Raw genomic sequence first — 18,909 nt, 5'->3', positions numbered from 1 at the left:
ATTAGGTTTTGGAGGTTGCCGCTAGAGCATCCGTAAAATGTGGAACCTTTAAGTAAATCAAATGGTTTTTAAAGTTTGTTTACGATTTTTTCCCTCTACATGGAATTTTAACATTTTGTCCTTTCATCTCCCGTTGTCAAATTAACATCAAAGGCGGAAGAACCTCCGACAGAGTCAACGGCATTGAGATACAGAAAAAAAGGAGAAACTACTACATTAAAGATCCATTGGATATACAGGGTGGTCCAGTTTTAAATGTCAATAATTCACCAATCCATAGCCAATTAAAAAATAAGTTGACATTCATTAGGTCATTTTCCTGAAAAGTGCTTCCTAAGGAAAATACAGTCCTTCAAATTTCTGTTTAAAAAATCGTTTTTTTTGTCATAACTGTCAGACAGTTGGAGCAATACTGATCAAATTTGGAACAATTTTACACGTTATTACGGTCAAAGACCCAAAACTAACCCAACTCAACTTAAAAATTGTCTTGGAAACGGAAAATTTACTTAAGAAGTTTAAAAAATATTATTGTAGCCAGTTTTCATAGTTTCCAGACAAACTGAAAGACTTTAGTTTTGAAAATTGAATTTTCAAAACTAATCGAGAGACTTTAATACTAAAAATTGACTTGTAGACATAAAAAAACTACTTTTTCAAGAATTTGTTACCTACTACAAATTCATACATTTAAACCTTGAAAATTGACTTGAACCCCAAAATGTGACTGAACTACTGAAAAGTGCCATCAGAAGCTTAAAATTTGCATTTGAAGTAAGTTTTCATAATTTGAAGACAAATTTCAATATTTTAGTCTTGAAAATAGTCTTAGATGCAGGACATTGACATTAGATTCATGAAAATTGTCTTGAAAACAAACTTTTCGTGCTTTTTACTTTGCTTTTCATTTTCTTCGAATTCTGGACTATTTTTAGTGCTTCAAAACTGCTTTCAGCTTGGAAAATCGAGTTTCAAGACTATCTTCACCAAGTTATTGACATAGCAAACTTAAAAAACAATTTTTACATTCTTCACATACTTAAAATGGCATTCCAAGCTTTGTCACTATTAAATCGACTTCTAGATACCTCAGTGATAAAAATTCGGCTATTTCTTAATAAACTAGACTGTTTTTAGTGTTTTAAGGCTGTTTTCAGTCCCTCAAATCCAGTTTGAAGACTATCTTTACAAAGTTTTTGACTTATCAGGCCTAAAAGCCAGTGTATCCACTGACCATAGTCTTGAAAATGTTATTTCAAGCGTCTTCACTATTAAATTGACTTCTACACTCAGAGGTGCAATAAATTGTATATTTTTAGTGCTTTTTAAGACTGAAAAATCGAGTTTAAGACTATTTCCAAAAGTCAAGTTTCTTCAGTAATAAAACTAAAAAATGTTGGTACCAAATGCTACAATAATAGTCTTGAGAACTAATTTTTAGAAATAAAATAGTCCGAAAATTTAATTTACTTCTAGACTTGTTGTCCAGTCCAGAAAATTGAGTTGTACACCAATTAAAGCCTTGATACTTTTGGACTCTCTTTAGTCCTAGTAAGGTCCGTTCTAGCATTAAAAGTCAACTTTTTTATTATTTTTAGTAGTACAAAATGAGTTTCATGCACAATACAATCTTTGTCTTGATTTCCGGACTTTTTGTAGTTCTTGAATGCCAGTTTCAGACACTCAATCAGGATGGCAGTCTGAGAAAGCGAATCATAAGACCATTATTCCTAGTAGTAAAAAGCAAGTTTTTAGACTATTCAGTACAAATTTGGACTTTCACAAGTCTTGAATGTTCAGTTTTACACTATAAAACGATTTTTTAAATGGAAATTTGGAGGACTGTATCTTCCTTAGGAAACGTTTTTCAGAAAAATGACACAATGCAAGTCAACTTATTTTTTGATTGGCTATCAAATGGTGAATTATTGACACTTAAAACTGGACCACCCTGTATAAAGAATAGTCGACATGGCTATCTTCAGATCAAATCAGTGTGCAGTTTTAAGCTGCCCAATCGGATCTTCGGTAGAAGCAGGTTTGAATAGTAGAATAAGAAATGAAAAGAGTAATATAAGACAACCCAGGAGAATATTACTTGGACCGTTGAGACCATGGGACAAACCGGAAAATGTGCTCTGAAATAAATGGACAAGCTAAACATATAAATAATGGGTGACAGCAATATGAACTACTGCGACATTGACAACTATAGAATATATTGTCACAGATAGGACCATCACCAACTATATTCGTATCTTACACTGTAAATTGCTAATGTAAACTTACTAGCGCAACCGCAGGTCTAACACAACTGTGTAAACCCCCTGTTAGTGCCTAAGGCTCTTCTTATAGTCAAGAATTATCCATGGCTACTGTGGTCTGCTACTCCCAACAACCCCCTTATCTAAACGTAACAATACTCGTATTACTCCGAAGCAACGGAGGGAAGATATGATCATGCAATTTATACTTGTGAATGTAAGGAAAAAGTATCGTCTCATTAATGGTTGAGAGGCTTCCACCACCTGAAGAAGGTTTACCCAGATTTCCTATTCCTGGTGCTGCTTCTGGTCCTGGTCTCCACCTGCCCCTGGTGGAAGAGGAGCTCCACCAGTGGGACCATCGAGAATGAGAGGTCCGTCACCTGGTATAATTGGTGCTCCTCCACCAAGAATGATGGCCCCCAAATGCAATGGGAAAGGGTAGAGAAGCCCCACCGCCGCCAATGGGAATCCTTCTATATTTTGTCATGGACATTGACTGAACCGGCTCAAAAAGTGAAACTTAAAACTTAAGTTAACTTAAAACTTTTGATTTGAAATCTGAGGATCTCATACATAAAAACGAATGCAGCTCCTTAAGAAAATTCTCCAGAAAATACTTGTGAATGAAAGGAAAAAGTATCGTCTCATTGACGGTTGAGAGGCTTCCACCACCTGAAGAAGGTTTACCCAGATTTCCTATTCCTGGTGCTGCTTCTGGTCCTGGTCTCCACCTGCCCCTGGTGGAAGAGGAGCTCCACCAGTGGGACCATCAAGAATGATAGGTTCATCACCTGGTATAATTGGTGCTCCTCCACCAAGAATGATGGCCCCCAAATGCAATGGGAAAGGGTAGAGAAGCCCCACCGTCGCCAATGGGAATCCTTCTATATTTTGTCATGGACATTGACTGAACCGACCCAAAAAGCAGTGAACCTGAACTTGAAACTTTTGAAATGTGGAAAACATTAGAATTCTGAGGATCTCATACATAAAAACGAATACAGCTCCGAAGAAAATTCCCCAGAAAAAAGTCTATGGCAAGAGAGAACTCGGGAATTATGCAGTGCAGCCGTAAACAAAAGGAGAATCGCCAATATTCGGAACGAATAGACACTTAAAGAAGAAGAAGTGGAAAGTTTTATGATGCACCCTTCTTTAGTTTTTTGAGATACTAGTTTTATTATCACCAAACTTTAAAGTTGTAGTACCATTACGTCTTTATAATGTATGGTAATTATTTCCAAAAGAGACAAATGCACATTCTCTTAAGGAGTTATACTATAATTCATATAATTGAGAGTTTTTTTTTCCATCAACCAAATAATGAGAACAATTGTTAACGCAAATGTGACAACGTTCAGTATTCACATGTGCAATAATTGTAAATTACAGTCATTTACGCAAATGCTGCACATATGGACTTACCATTAACCAGATAATGTCTGACTTGATTATTCAACATTTCTTGTTCTTTGATTATTCAACATTTCTTGGATTGAAAATAACAAATTATACCTTGCACTCGATATGAACTGGTTCGTCTTTGGCCGCTCCTAAGACCCTTCTGGCTACACTTTCGGTGCAAATTGGTTCAAACTTCACTCGTAAGTGGAATTTAGGGCTTACAGATGTTCCTTCTTCGTTCGTAGCTTCACATGCGTATTGTCCGGAACTACTTCTACTGACACCCTGGAAATGAGCAAATTTAGAGGAAACCCGAAAATCTGAAATTCTGTATGCTATTGCTTGTATAGACGTTTGAGACACTTACCTGTAAAACTAGAGTTTGATTACTGACGATTACTCCTGCAGAAGCATTACTCAGGAGTCTTTCATCATCGCGTAACCACCATACGCGATGGACCTGAAAGTAAAATAAAAAGAAATTTAATTAAATTTTATTTTATTATGTGAATTTATTAGATAACGTCTAAGCAAATACAGTATCGTCAAATACAGTCCAAAATTCGATTCTAGAGTATATTTTGTATAGGGATCTGTAAAAACTACTGAAAAGATTAAATGTTTTAGATATTACCATTAGCAGCAGATGAATTGTTAATTGGGAGGTGTCGTCCTATTTAAAATGGTAACTGCCACAAGGCCAGCGATTGAATAGAAGCATCCAAAATGCACAAATTGGATTAGTATCAACAATCCCTCTATGATCGGCTGTAGGGCCCAGTCGCTGCTATTAAAAACCCTGATGAGCTGGACATTACAATGGAATGACTTAACACTGCTATAATGACAGCCTATCAGGACAACTGTCCACTAAAAATGAAACACAATGACAGGAATACCGTATGGTGGAATAAAGAAAGAAGGGAGGTTGAGACATTGCTTTTCAATCGTGCTAAACCACAGGCGGATAGGACACCTACCGTAACGTTCTAACTAATTATAATAAGCATATAAGAGATAAGAGGAAATCATGGAGGCGATTCTGTGAAACGAGCGCTGTTAGAATCCATAAATTCCTCTCCTCCTCCGAGTTTCAGAACCAACTTGGCCTAGAAATACATACCAGTGAGCTGGCGACATGCAAAGGTAGGTAGTCTACTTCCCGAGAGTAGGGAAGGAGGAAGGCTGTTAAAACCCTAGAAAATCTGATAGACAGGTATTTGAGGGACAATACCTTGTCGGTTAATCCCTTAAATGCTGACCAGTAGGCTTACCAAGCGGGTAACTAACCTGGAACAACCTGGTGAAAACAACTGAACAATTCCTTGCAAGAAATAGCAGTAAGCATCTTCTTGGACATCAAAGGTTCCTTCAATAATGCATGGCCAAAACCACAAAAGCAGAACCAAATATATCTGTTCACGCAAAAGCTCGTGACGTCCGAGAAGCAGGGTGAAGTGGTCAGGTTCTGGGCCGCGAGAAAAGCCCACAGAAACAGTGTTTTGCCTCCCTTGTTGTGGTACCTCCTGGTGGACCACCCATTTTCCACACGCTCACTGAGATGTCGAGGTTCAAGCTTATGATGACGATCTGGCCATCTTCATTAGGGACTTCCTGACGGCAAGTACATGCCGACAATACAGTACATGTTCAATGTGACCTAATAAAGCTGGTACGCAAAGGAATACTTTAACACAATCAAAATCAGGAGGAAGAGGCTGAAATTGCTTTGACCAACTGTCTTATTTGGTGAAACAATACCAACTGTGACTCAAGTGCTACCCATGTTGACCTACGGTGCGGTAATCTGGTACCACATAGTCTCTAGAGCACCGCAGCTGATAAACATGTTTTTAATACAAAGATAGGCCTCTGTTTAATCATCACGGGGGCGATCGAAACGACGTCAACGTCTGCGCTAGAATGCCTCCTCAATTTGCCTCCTCTTCGGGGTTGATCACACTCTGACCCCAATGCTCGTGGTGTGTGAACGTGTATCGGAGTTTCCTCGTTTTCCAGACACAAGCGACATTCCGGATCCTGTGACAGACCCAGAATGTGCAAGTGTCTTCTCATCTGACAATGGCCAGTGAGAAGTCCTGTCAAACATCTGAGGTCCTCGACTTATCTTTCGGAAAGAAGCCTATGAGATATCGCGATTGTCGCATGCCTTATCGGAACAGAACATACGGTCCACAATGGCGGATTCAACCTTGCCGGCTAGTTCTACAATAGGTTCGGGTTCGACGGGTCTCTCTTTGGAGCCCCGAAGGGCCAACTTGTCCGCCTCCTCGTTTCCCCTAACACCAGAGTGCCCTGGAACCCAAATTAAACGTACTTAGGCCTTAAGCAAAGAATATCGTCTCGAAGTGGTACACTCCGGCTCCTGGCTAAGAATGACGGGATTGGTCAATTCCTAGGAATTTATGAAGGGCCCATCCAAAACTAGGGCTAATACTCTCCTGCCACTCAGCAGACAACACTTAAAGGCTATGACACACTAGCTGAATGCTGCTGGTGCATGGTAGATGACAGCGCACCTGGTATGCTGCTGTCCGGCTGTCACCAGATCAAGGTTTCTCGATCTTTTCCTCCGCCATAGGAACTGGACATCATTTCGCCCAGAAAGTTCATCCAGTTCCTGGAAGAGCTGGATATTCTGAGTGAGCTATCAATAAACCGACCGACGGTTTTAGTGGAGGGCAGCAATGGGCCTATCCCACATATCATAAATTTTTGTTTTAATGACTGGAATCGAAAGAATAGGATCAAAAACTAATTTTTCATATTCTTGAAGAAAAAATTATGGTCGTAAATGTTCCTACATTAGTTTGAATTTGTCCATTAAATTTAAAAGATCTGTTTTGGCGCGCATGTGACGTACGTAATTCTGGGCGATTTTATTGGCTGTTGCACGCCAACTGTTTCACTTCTTGTCGCTGATTGGTTGATAGTGTAGTACGTCACCGGCGGCGAGCGTTTAAAACATGAGATTAATGTAGTTTTTATCATCATTTTTTTTCTATTTAGACTTAATATTTTTGAAAATAAAAAAATACGGGTATAGTATTTTCAATCCGTCTTTGTAGTTATGAAATAAAAAAAAATTGTGGGACAGGCCCATTGTCCACTCACTAATTACATAACACAACATAACCTAAACTTCAACTTACCAGACATTTAATATTTCAATACCTTGCATATTGGTTTTGTTAATAATATAGAATTTCGCTTGTAAAGATAAACTTTTTACTTAATATTAAAGGCGTTTATAAATTTTAAATGTGACAGATCTTTGTCTGCGTCTGGTCCATTATAAATTTTACATCAACTTTTTACATATCCAATTAGACCCAGTTGCCGGCAAAGGGATAAAACTCCTTTTTCAGTTAAACAAAATTTTGCGAGCATATCGTAAACTTTAGTCTTAAACTGAAAACTCTCCGCTAACCAATTTATTAATTTAGGTCAAAGTTGGTGCGTTCAAATTGAGTTTCGTACAAGGAAAATGCTAACGTTGTCTCCAATAAAAGGACAAAACTGTGAAATGAACCAGTACAACATAAAAGTACAGGATGAAACAGATCAGTAGTTGCAAAAATGTTGTTGAAAAATGAGACTTGTGTAGGTCACAAAGAGGAACCACGTAAAGCAACAATTGTTTTTCAAAATTCAACGAAAATCCCGAAAACAATAAAAGATATCGAAAAACTTGACTAAGTGAAACTTAATAAACTTTTATTTTGTATAGAATGGTCATGTTGGTAGCACACATAGTTTTTAAGATATAAACAAAATACCGAAAAATAAAACTTCCAAAATCTTCCCACCCTTTGGCAGTGATGAGTATGTATCAGCTCAAAATGGTTCTTTTGAACTTTTCTCAGGTTCTCAAGTTCATCAAATATAAGACTATTCGCATTCTAGCTCCTCTTTTGCTCATTACTTTCAGTTGGGTTATAGTTTGCACTAAGGAATGTAAATTTTATCTTCTGGATAGTATTTTACGTATATTTTCATTCTTCTGAGCACTTTCATGTTTGTTATGTAAGCTGTCCATAATATTCTGAGCATTCTCCTGTATAACCACATTTCAAATGTTTCCAGTCTTCTGGTGGTAGCTTCTGGAATTATCCAAGATTCTACGCCATACAGTAATACAGAAAATACATACAAGGTGTCTTGTTTTCGTTTCTCAGGATATGTTGGCAAAATGAAGAAAAACGAGTAATCAAAGAGCACTTTCTTACGATGAAGACTTTTGTTTGAGAGTTGTTCAGTCTCAGTACATGTTGTTCTATATTTGCGTTTTCTGTAGTTATTAAAGCGTTTGCAGTTAAAAAGTGCCTTCATTTCGTCTAGGATTCAGTAAAATCTCACATTAGTCTGAAAATAACTTGCTAACGACCTGCATGAATGAAATAAAATTACTAGTGAGCCTTTAAATTAGTAACTAGTTGCATAAAGTAAATCAGTTGTGAAAGTGTTATCATTATACACATGTGTAGTGCTTTGATTAGAAACATTTATCAAAAAGTAGAAAAATTTCTAAGATACGAGTTTTCTTGTAGGTTTCTTTCACTCAAAAACATATTTCATGTACGTAAACTCTTATTAAGTTGTAAAGCGAGCAAAACTAGACGTAACCTAGTAAGTTGTAAATAATTTAAGGAAATAGAGGTTTACAGGAATTACTTTGTGCTGAATCAAAACTTATATTCGTATAACGAGCAAAACTTCCACAAAAATAAAATACATCTAGTTGCGAGATATTTTACGTGTCATTTGCAGACAAGGTTTTGGTGGATTTTTCCGGTTTCAGATAGTTCAATAAATACAAGAAATAGTAAGTTTTTATCAATTATGTTACATTCAATTACACTCGTAACTGTATGTTTTGCTGTTCGCTTTGTAAAACGTTCATCTACTATATTGGGCAACCACAAAATTAGTCTGAAAAAACAGCTTTGTCAAACAAAAAGTTCCCATAAAATTAGTACAGGAAATAACTTTTTAAATTAATTTTTTTTTCTATAACGACTGACTATAATTTTTTCAATACATTCAGACTTTTATGTGCATAAGTGCATATAACTACATTTTTACGTTATTCCAATTAGACTCTTTTACCACGTCGTAGGTAAATATGTTCTCTCTTATCAGCAGATATTGGTGAAATGACATCATTCGCAGTTACCGTTCCTAAAGAGTAAAGTGGAATTTTAAAAAGTCAGTGCCTCAACTTTAGCATTTGATTTATTTAGAGGAAGAAAAAAGTTTGGGTCTTTGTTTTCACCAGAGATTACTATCCGAAAATTTTTAGATACGAGTAAATCGAATGAAAATAACTTCTTGTCGTTCGTTTTGTCAATATCACTTCTGACGACTTGAAGCTTCCGCATGTTTATTTTAGTGACAATCTTTTTTCAAAATTATAATATTTATACAACAAATGATTACTAACGTAAAAAACAATTAGTTTCACGATCGTAACGTATTATTTAGCGACCGTGTAATGATAGCTATTACTCACATAGATGAAGTTTGCGACACGAGTGTGTCTTGACTTGTTTTCCTAAAAAATAAAGTAAAACGTTTCTGGTATCTATTTGGTCAGTCTAAAGGTTTCTAATGTCAGATTTGACTAATAACAGCTGTCAAACTAATCTACTAATGTCTGGAAATTTGACAGCTGTCACTTACCCATACAAGTATTCTAAGTCAAGAAAACTTGTCATCTAAAAACTTTGTCATGTCATATCTCAGAAAGTAGTAGGGGAATTAAGGTAGAACTTTTGACAGATGTCAATCTAATCTATCACAACAATTGTGCCAAGATTGACAGATGTCACTTGCATAGAACTCTGATCATGACAGAAAAACGATTTATAACACTTTTATCTACTTATTTTGACACGTGTCCAACACTGCCAAGATTTTGTCCATTCGAGGTGGTGAGCGGGGTTGCCGCGTCAATTTTGACAATCTGAAGACAGTTTTGACTGGTCTAAGGCATTATTTGACAATTCTAGGACTGCCAACGTTCAATCTTGACAAGTTCAAGACAGGAAAGCAATTTGTTCAGTCATTTTCGTAGAAAATAAAGTAAAAGGTTTCTGATATCCATTTGGACTGTCTGAACGATTCTAATATCAGTTTTGACTAATAACAGCTGTCAAACTAATCTACTAGTGTCTGGAAATTTGACAGCTGTCACTTAACTATTCTAAGTCAAGAAAACTTGTTATCTAAAAATTTGTCGTGTCATATCTCAGAAAGTAGTAGGGGAATTAAGGTAAAACTTTTGACAGATGTCAATCTAATCTATTACAACAATTGTGCCAAGATTGACAGCTGTCACTTGCCTACAACTCTGTTCATAACAGAAAAACGATTTATAACACTTTGAGCTACTTATTTTGACACGTGTCCAACACTGCCAAGATTTTGTCCATTCGAGGTGGTAAGCAGGGTTGCCGCGTCAATTTTGACAATCTGAAGACAGTTTTGACTGGTCTAAGGCATTATTTGACAATTCTAGAACTGCCAACGTTCAATCTTGACAAGTTCAAGACAGGAAAGCAATTTGTTCAGTCATTTTCGTAGAAAATAAAGTAAAAGGTTTCTGATATCCATTTGGACAGTCTGAAGGATTCTAATGTCAGTTTTGACTAATAACAGCTGTCAAACTAATCTACTAGTGTCTGGAAATTTGACAGCTGTCACTTACCCATACAAGTATTCTTGTAGTCAGAGTCAAGAAAACTTGTCATCTAAAAACTTTGTCGTGTCATATCTCACAAATTAGTAGGGGAATTAAGGTGACATTTTTGACAGATGTCAATCTAATCTAGCACAACAATTGTGCCCAGATTGACAGCTGTCACTTGCCGAGAACTCTGTTCGTGACAAAAAAAACGATATCTTTAGGCTACTTACATGTTTCCAGCACTGACAGGATTTTGACAATTGCAATTTTCAATAGTAAATTAAGTAAAAGGTTGTTTTTGATGTGGATTTTTCAGCTATTTTCCTCTTAAATTCTCTTGACATTTTTTTTTTTAAATTTAACCGGAAGTAGATATCAACTGCTATTTATTTTAAATGGGACACCCTGTACATTTTCGGAATTTAGACATATTTCATGTATTAATGCCATATAAATCTGTTTCTCAGATATTTTTCTTTAAATTTGATCTTTTCAGTCCCCGAAACAATTTTAGTTTCCATTCATACCAGAAAACTGTTTTTTCTTGTTTTTTGTGATTTGTCGTGTTTGTTTGATGTTTTTTTAAATCGGGCAGGTACGGTCCTGATATTTTGCACAAACCTAGCACAGTGATTGTCAAATCCAGGGCCCGTAGCAAGATTGTAGATAAAAAATGATTAAAGTCGATTTTCGCTTGCAATAAGTGGCCAACATAACGCAAAACCCATTAGGATAGTGGCGGTGTTTCAGGCAAATTTGACCCTTGCGAAAATTGTCGTTTGCAAAAACAGTTATTCAAGCAATTTCCGCGGTAGGCCTTGTAGGTCACGTGACCGTGTTTTTCCTAATTTTCTAGGGTCAAATTAGCCCTAAAACAGTCAAAACATGTTTCTGGTGCACACTGTCACTAAACCGTAAATAACACGCGTATTTGTGGCACTTTATATATTTTTTTATATGTCGATGGACAGCCAATGAAATGAGCTTCCTAAAAATATCCTACTTGAGTTGATTGGTCAGACTGTTTGGCCGCGAGAGGGCGTTAAAGTTGTTTGAACAAATTATCACTTTTTTGGTGCATCCTCTCGTTTAATCCTGAATAACTCGATTATTTGCAGCTGACAACAAAAACTTTTTAAATGTTAAAATGGATAAGTTCGAATTCTAAATTGGGCAACTTTGCCTCGATTTAACCAACTCTGTATCTCTTACCGTCTAAAAATTAGTGATTTTATGGTGAACTTTGACGCTCTTTAGCGGCCAAACTGTATGACCAATCAACTCATGGGGTGATATTTTTGGAAAGCTTGTAATCTGCACTATCTTTTGTTTTCTATGACATTTTGACGTATCTTGTCAAGTAAGGGAGTAAATTAAGGTGAAAGCAGTGGGTGTCTAAAAATTAGTGATTTGATAGTGAAGCAACTTTGACGCCCTCTAGCGGCCAAACTCTATGACTAATCAACTCATGGGGGGATATTTTTGGAAAGCTTGTAATCTGCACTATCTTTTGTTTTCTATGACATTTTGACGTATATTCTCAAGTAAGGGAGTTAATTAAGGTGAAAGCAGCGGGTGTCTAAAAATTAGTGATTTTATGGTGAAGCAACTTTGACGCCCTCTAGCGGCCAAACTGTATGATCAATCAACTCATGGGGGGATATTTTTGGAAAGCTTGTAATCTGCACTATCTTTTGTTTTCTATGACATTTTCACGTATCTTGTCAAGTAAGGGAGTAAATTAAGGTGAAAGCAGTGGGTGTCTAAAAATTAGTGATTTGATGGTGAAGCAACTTTGACGCCCTCTAGCGGCCAAACTCTATGACTAATCAACTCATGGGGGGATATTTTTGGAAAGCTTGTAATCTGCACTATCTTTTGTTTTCTATGACATTTTGACGTATCTTGTCAAGTAAGGGAGTAAATTAAGGTGAAAGCAGTGGGTGTCTAAAAATTAGTGATTTGATGGTGAAGCAACTTTGACGCCCTCTAGCGGCCAAACTCTATGACTAATCAACTCATGGGGGGATATTTTTGGAAAGCTTGTAATCTGCACTATCTTTTGTTTTCTATGACATTTTGACGTATATTCTCAAGTAAGGGAGTAAATTAGGGTGAAAGCAGCGGGTGTTTAAAAATTAGTGATTTTATGGTGAAGCAACTTTGACGCCCTCTAGCGGCCAAACTGTATGACCTATCAACTCATGAGGTGATATTTTTGGAAAGCTTGTAATCTTCACTATCTTTTGTTTTCTATGACATTTTCACGTATCTTGTCAAGTAAGGGAGTAAATTAGGGTGAAAGCAGCGGGTGTTTAAAAATTAGTGATTTTATGGTGAAGCAACTTTGACGCCCTCTAGCGGCCAAACGGTATGACCTATCAACTCATGTGGGCATATTTTTGAAAAGCTTGTAATCTTCACTATCTTTTGTTTTCTATGACATTTTGACGTATCTTGTCAAGTAAGGGAGTAAATTAGGGTGAAAGCAGCGGGTGTTTAAAAATTAGTGATTTTATGGTAAAGCAACTTTGACGCCCTCTAGCGGCCAAACGGTATGACCTATCAACTCATGGGCTGATATTTTTGGAAAGCTTGTAATCTTCACTATCTTTTGTTTTCTATGACATTTTGACGTATCTTGTCAAGTAAGGGAGTAAATTAGGGTGAAAGCAGCGGGTGTTTAAAAATTAGTGATTTTATGGTGAAGCAACTTTGACGCCCTCTAGCGGCCAAACTGTATGACCAATCAACTCATGGGGTGATATTTTTGGAAAGCTTGTAATCTTCACTATCTTTTGTTTTCTATGACATTTTGACGTATCTTCTCAAGTAAGGGAGTAAATTAGGGTGAAAGCAGCGGGTGTCTAAAAATTAGTGATTTTATGGTGAAGCAACTTTGACGCCCTCTAGCGGCCAAACTGTATGGTCAATCAACTCATGTGGGGATATTTTTGGAAAGCTTGTAATCTGCACTATCTTTTGTTTTCTATGACATTTTGACGTATCTTGTCAAGTAAGGGAGTAAATTAGGGTGAAAGCAGCGGGTGTTTAAAAATTAGTGATTTTATGGTGAAGCAACTTTGACGCCCTCTAGCGGCCAAACTGTATGACCAATTAACTCATGTGGGGATATTTTTGGAAAGCTTGTAATCTGCACTATCTTTTGTTTTCTATGACATTTTACCATATCTTGTCAAGTAAGAGAGTTAATTAAGGTGAAAGCAGCGGGTGTCTAAAAATTAGTGATTTTATGGTGAAGCAACTTTGACGCCCTCTAGCGGCCAAACTGTATGACCAATCAACTCATATGGGGATATTTTTGGAAAGCTTGTAATCTGCAATATCTTTTGTTTTCTATGACATTTTACCATATCTTGTCAAGTAAGAGAGTTAATTAAGGTGAAAGCAGCGGGTGTCTAAAAATTAGTGATTTTATGGTGAAGCAACTTTGACGCCCTCTAGCGGCCAAACTGTATGACCAATCAACTCATGTAGGGATATTTTTGGAAAGCTTGTAATCTGCACTATCTTTTGTTTTCTATGACATTTTGACGTATCTTCTCAAGTAAGGGAGTAAATTAGGGTGAAAGCAGCGGGTGTCTAAAAATTAGTGATTTTATGGTGAAGCAACTTTGACGCCCTCTAGCGGCCAAACTGTATGGTCAATCAACTCATGTGGGGATATTTTTGGAAAGCTTGTAATCTGCACTATCTTTTGTTTTCTATGACATTTTACCATATTTTGTCAAGTAAGAGAGTTAATTAAGGTGAAAGCAGCGAGTGTCTAAAAATTAGTGATTTTATGGTGACGCAACTTTGACGCCCTCTAGCGGCCAAACTGTATGGTCAATCAACTCATGTGGGGATATTTTTGGAAAGCTTGTAATCTGCAATATATTTTGTTTTCTATGACATTTTACCATATCTTGTCAAGTAAGAGAGTTAATTAAGGTGAAAGCAGCGGGTGTCTAAAAATTAGTGATTTTATGGTGAAGCAACTTTGACGCCCTCTAGCGGCCAAACTGTATGACCAATCAACTCATGTAGGGATATTTTTGGAAAGCTTGTAATCTGCACTATCTTTTGTTTTCTATGACATTTTGACGTATCTTCTCAAGTAAGGGAGTAAATTAGGGTGAAAGCAGCGGGTGTCTAAAAATTAGTGATTTTATGGTGAAGCAACTTTGACGCCCTCTAGCGGCCAAACTGTATGGTCAATCAACTCATGTGGGGATATTTTTGGAAAGCTTGTAATCTGCACTATCTTTTGTTTTCTATAACATTTTGACGTATCTTGTCAAGTAAGGGAGTAAATTAGGGTGAAAGCAGCGGGTGTTTAAAAATTAGTGATTTTATGGTCAAGCAACTTTGACGCCCTCTAGCGGCCAAACTGTATGACCAATCAACTCATGGGGTGATATTTTTGGAAAGCTTGTAATCTTCACTATCTTTTGTTTTCTATGACATTTTGACGTATCTTGTCAAGTAAGGGAGTAAATTAGGGTGAAAGCAGCGGGTGTCTAAAAATTAGTGATTTTATGGTGAAGCAACTTTGACGCCCTCTAGCGGCCAAACTGTATGGTCAATCAACTCATGTGGGGATATTTTTGGAAAGCTTGTAATCTGCACTATCTTTTGTTTTCTATGACATTTTACCATATTTTGTCAAGTAAGAGAGTTAATTAAGGTGAAAGCAGCGAGTGTCTAAAAATTAGTGATTTTATGGTGACGCAACTTTGACGCCCTCTAGCGGCCAAACTGTATGGTCAATCAACTCATGTGGGGATATTTTTGGAAAGCTTGTAATCTGCAATATATTTTGTTTTCTATGACATTTTACCATATCTTGTCAAGTAAGAGAGTTAATTAAGGTGAAAGCAGCGGGTGTCTAAAAATTAGTGATTTTATGGTGAAGCAACTTTGACGCCCTCTAGCGGCCAAACTGTATGACCAATCAACTCATGGGGTGATATTTTTGGAAAGCTTGTAATCTTCACTATCTTTTGTTTTCTATGACATTTTGACGTATCTTGTCAAGTAAGGGAGTAAATTAGGGTGAAAGCAGCGGGTGTCTAAAAATTAGTGATTTTATGGTGAAGCAACTTTGACGCCCTCTAGCGGCCAAACTGTATGACCAATCAACTCATGTGGCGATATTTTTGAAAAGCTTGTAATCTGCACTATCTTTTGTTTTCTATGATATTTTGACGTATCTTGTCAAGTAAGGGAGTAAATTAGGGTGAAAGCAGCGGGTGTCTAAAAATGTGCGATTTTATGGTGTAGCAACTTTGAATTTGTGGCACTTTGTATAAGGATATAGACATTTTCCTGCATGTGTTAATTTTTACGCTAATTTGCAGTACAAAATAGATTTGTTTGTAAATTACCTGTAATATAATTTAAAAACCTCACTACTTCTGTTTACTGTTGTACTGTAACAACGTAATTGTCATTTTTATCGGACCCGGTTGGTGAAAAGAGTAATTTCAGTTCCGCAACACTGCATACATTCTAGTCAATAATTTCATACATCGCATCCACTTCCAGAACTGTTCACAATTTTAATTACGTACGCTTTCAAAATTGAAAAGCCGACATTAAGCTGTTTCGTGGAAAATCGAATAAACAAAGCGAAACGGGCTCTAAGGCTCTATCCCATTGAGGACCAACTTGCAAAATAGAGTTGTTTGTGCTCCAATTATGTATTTATCCGTTAGTCTTTAATTTTAACCTTTTTTCTGGAATAAACTTGACAGTTTGATCTGAAAGCTGACTGTCATAACAATCAAGAAAACAACTGTAACATACACACATATAAAGTAATTTTATTTTCCCTTGAGACACAGTATAGTTTTATCTAGACTATTAAAACTTTTATCTAGAAACTCGGCTTTCAGTAGAAATCTGAAGAAGTACATTAAACTTTTCACAATGTGGAAGAATTCCACTTATCTAACTGGAAATAAATTGAAACTGAAACAGTTCCATTGTTTGAGAATATCATAACCGGATAAGCCATTACGTTACTGTTTCTTATTGCGTTGGGAAAGTTCACACTTATCTACCACGTTTCTTTTTGCTTTTGGTGTAATTATTCTCCACCAGTATTAGATTGCTTTTTTGATAACTAAAGAGTCTTCAAACTAGACTTTTTCAAATAACTGAAACATGTACTTTAATTAAAACTGTAATATACTAGGAAACACTTTGTTTGCTTTAAGAATATTAAATTAAATTAAATAACAATCCTGGCACAAGTGGCATTTTTTCCAGGTTACGCCCCAGATAATCCCGCTCAGCTGAACGGGAAGTAAAATATAGGATCAATACAATTTTTTTGTTAGCCACCCAAAAGTTTATTAGGATCAGCTATTTTTATAAGTAAGTGTCAACTTCCTCTTTTTAAATAGGACACCCATTGCATTTTGCTTGTTGCTTCAGACAAATTTTGTGTATAATTTTCTATACCTAGATATAATAGTTTTGGAGACTTTTAAGAATAAAAAGATGCCTGTTGTAGAACAAATTTTTAAGTAGCGTATCACTATATTTATGAAAGATATAAACGTAAAATTTTGCAAAATGTTAACACGTAAGCTTTTTCATTACAATTTTATAAGCTGTCTAAAATTCAGAGCCAAAAATCCATATTTTTAAAGTTGCCAAAATCATTTTTATGTAATAAATCACGATACCTTTAATAAGCATTTCCAGACAAAGACTAATTTAATTGTTTTTTCAGATGAATGAGAAAAATATTGAACAATATTGCATACAAAAATAAACATGAAAAATACCTTGTTGATCAAGCTTTTAAGTCAATTCTCCGGCTTAAAACAAAAAAATGCAAAAAAAATCTAAATCTAAGTAAATTCTATCAAATTGTCAACTTTTTATGTGATGTTTCAAGTTTCAAATATCAAAACATGAAAAATTCCTTGTTATTCAAGTTTTCAAACAATAAAATGTGAAAATTTCCTATTTAGTCAAATCATCAAGTCAATTTTCACATCTGAAATGTAAATTTGATCATATTTTCAACTTTTCAATTCGTATTTCGTTTCAAATGTCAAAATATGAAAACTGAATTATTGATCAAGTTTTTAAGTCAATTTTTTAGCTTCGAACAAAAAAATATGAAAACTTTCTCTTTGGTCAAATCATCAAGTCAATTTTCACATCTGAAATGTAATAAGTCATATTTCAAGTTTAAAGTGTCAAAAAATGAAAAATGCCTTTTTGATCAAATTTTGAAGTTAATTTTCCAGCTTGAAACTAAAAAAATCTGAAAATTCTCTATTTGATCATATTATCAAGTCATATTTCAAGGTCCAAATGTCAAAATATGAAAACTGCCTTGTTATTAAAATTAGAAAGTCTAGCTTCAAACAAGAAAATGTGAAAATTTTCTTTTCGGTCAAATCATCGAGTCAATTTTCATATATGAAATGTAAACTTGATCAAATTATAAACTATTGAAGTCATATTTCAAGTTTAAAATGTCAAAAGATGAAAAATGCCTTGTTGTTCAAGTTAAGTCAATTCTCCAGGTTCAAACAAGAAAATATAAATATTTCCTATTCGGACAAATCATCAATTCAATTTTTATACGTTTCAAATGTCAAAACATGAAAAATGCCTTTTTCAAGTCGTATTTCAAGTTTAAAATGTCAAAATGTTAAAACTGAATTGTTGATCAAGTTTTTAAGTCAATTTTTTAGCTTCGAACAATAAAAAATATAAAAATTTTCTCTTTGGTCAAATAATCAAGTCAATTTTGATATCTGAAATGTAAATTTGATCAAATTATAAACTTTTGAAGTCATATTTCAAGTTTAAAATGTCAAAAGATAAAAAATGCCTTGTTGATCAAGTTATCAAGTCAATTCTCCAGGTTCAAACAAGAAAATATAAAAATTTCCTATTCGGACAAATCATCAATTCGATTTTTATACGTTTCAAATGTCAAAACATGAAAAATGCCTTGTTCAAGTCGTATTTCAAGTTTCAAATGTCAATATGTTAAAACTGAATTGTTGATCAAGTTTTTAAGTCAATTTTTTAGCTTCTAACAAAAAAATATAAAAATTTTCTCTTTGGTCAAATAATCAAGTCAATTTTGATACCTGAAATGTAAATTTGATCAAATTATAAACTTTTGAAGTCATATTTCAAGTTTAAAATGTCAAAAGATGAAAAATGCCTTGTTGATCAAGTTTTCAAGTTAATTTTCCAGCTTGAAGCAAAAAAATTAGAGAATTACCCATTTGGTCAAATTATCAAGTCATATTTCAAATTTCAAATGTCAAAATATAAAAACTGAATTGTTGTTCAAGTTAAGTCAATTCTCCAGGTTCAAACAAGAAAATATAAAAATTTCCTATTCGAACAAATCATCAATTCAATTTTTATACGTTTCAAATGTCAAAACATGAAAAATGCCTTGTTCAAGTCGTATTTCAAGTTTCAAATGTCAATATGTTAAAACTGAATTGTTGATCAAGTTTTTAAGTCAATTTTTTAGCT

General features: G+C 35.2%; 1 protein-coding gene across 2 annotated transcripts in view; it reads right to left on the bottom strand.

Annotated features, from left to right (window-relative positions):
- Positions 1-18,909, bottom strand: part of LOC145725449 (nephrin-like) — a 378,014-nt gene that overhangs the window by 34,759 nt on the left and 324,346 nt on the right. For both annotated transcript variants that reach the window (XR_014177277.1, XM_081974215.1), the window contains exons 8-9: positions 4,039-4,131; positions 3,783-3,956 (exon numbers count right to left, since the gene is read on the bottom strand). Coding sequence is in view for 1 of the 2 variants with exons in the window: in XM_081974215.1 (XP_081830341.1) it covers positions 3,783-3,956; positions 4,039-4,131 (267 nt within the window). In the remaining variant the exon portion in view is untranslated. The remainder of the gene's footprint in view (positions 1-3,782; positions 3,957-4,038; positions 4,132-18,909) is intronic.

This window comes from Ips typographus, linkage group LG2 (genome assembly GCF_016097725.1).
Source record: "Ips typographus isolate SLU linkage group LG2, UJ_Ityp_2.0, whole genome shotgun sequence".
NCBI lineage: Eukaryota > Metazoa > Arthropoda > Insecta > Coleoptera > Curculionidae > Ips > Ips typographus.
This window is presented reverse-complemented; position numbering and strand designations above follow the sequence as displayed.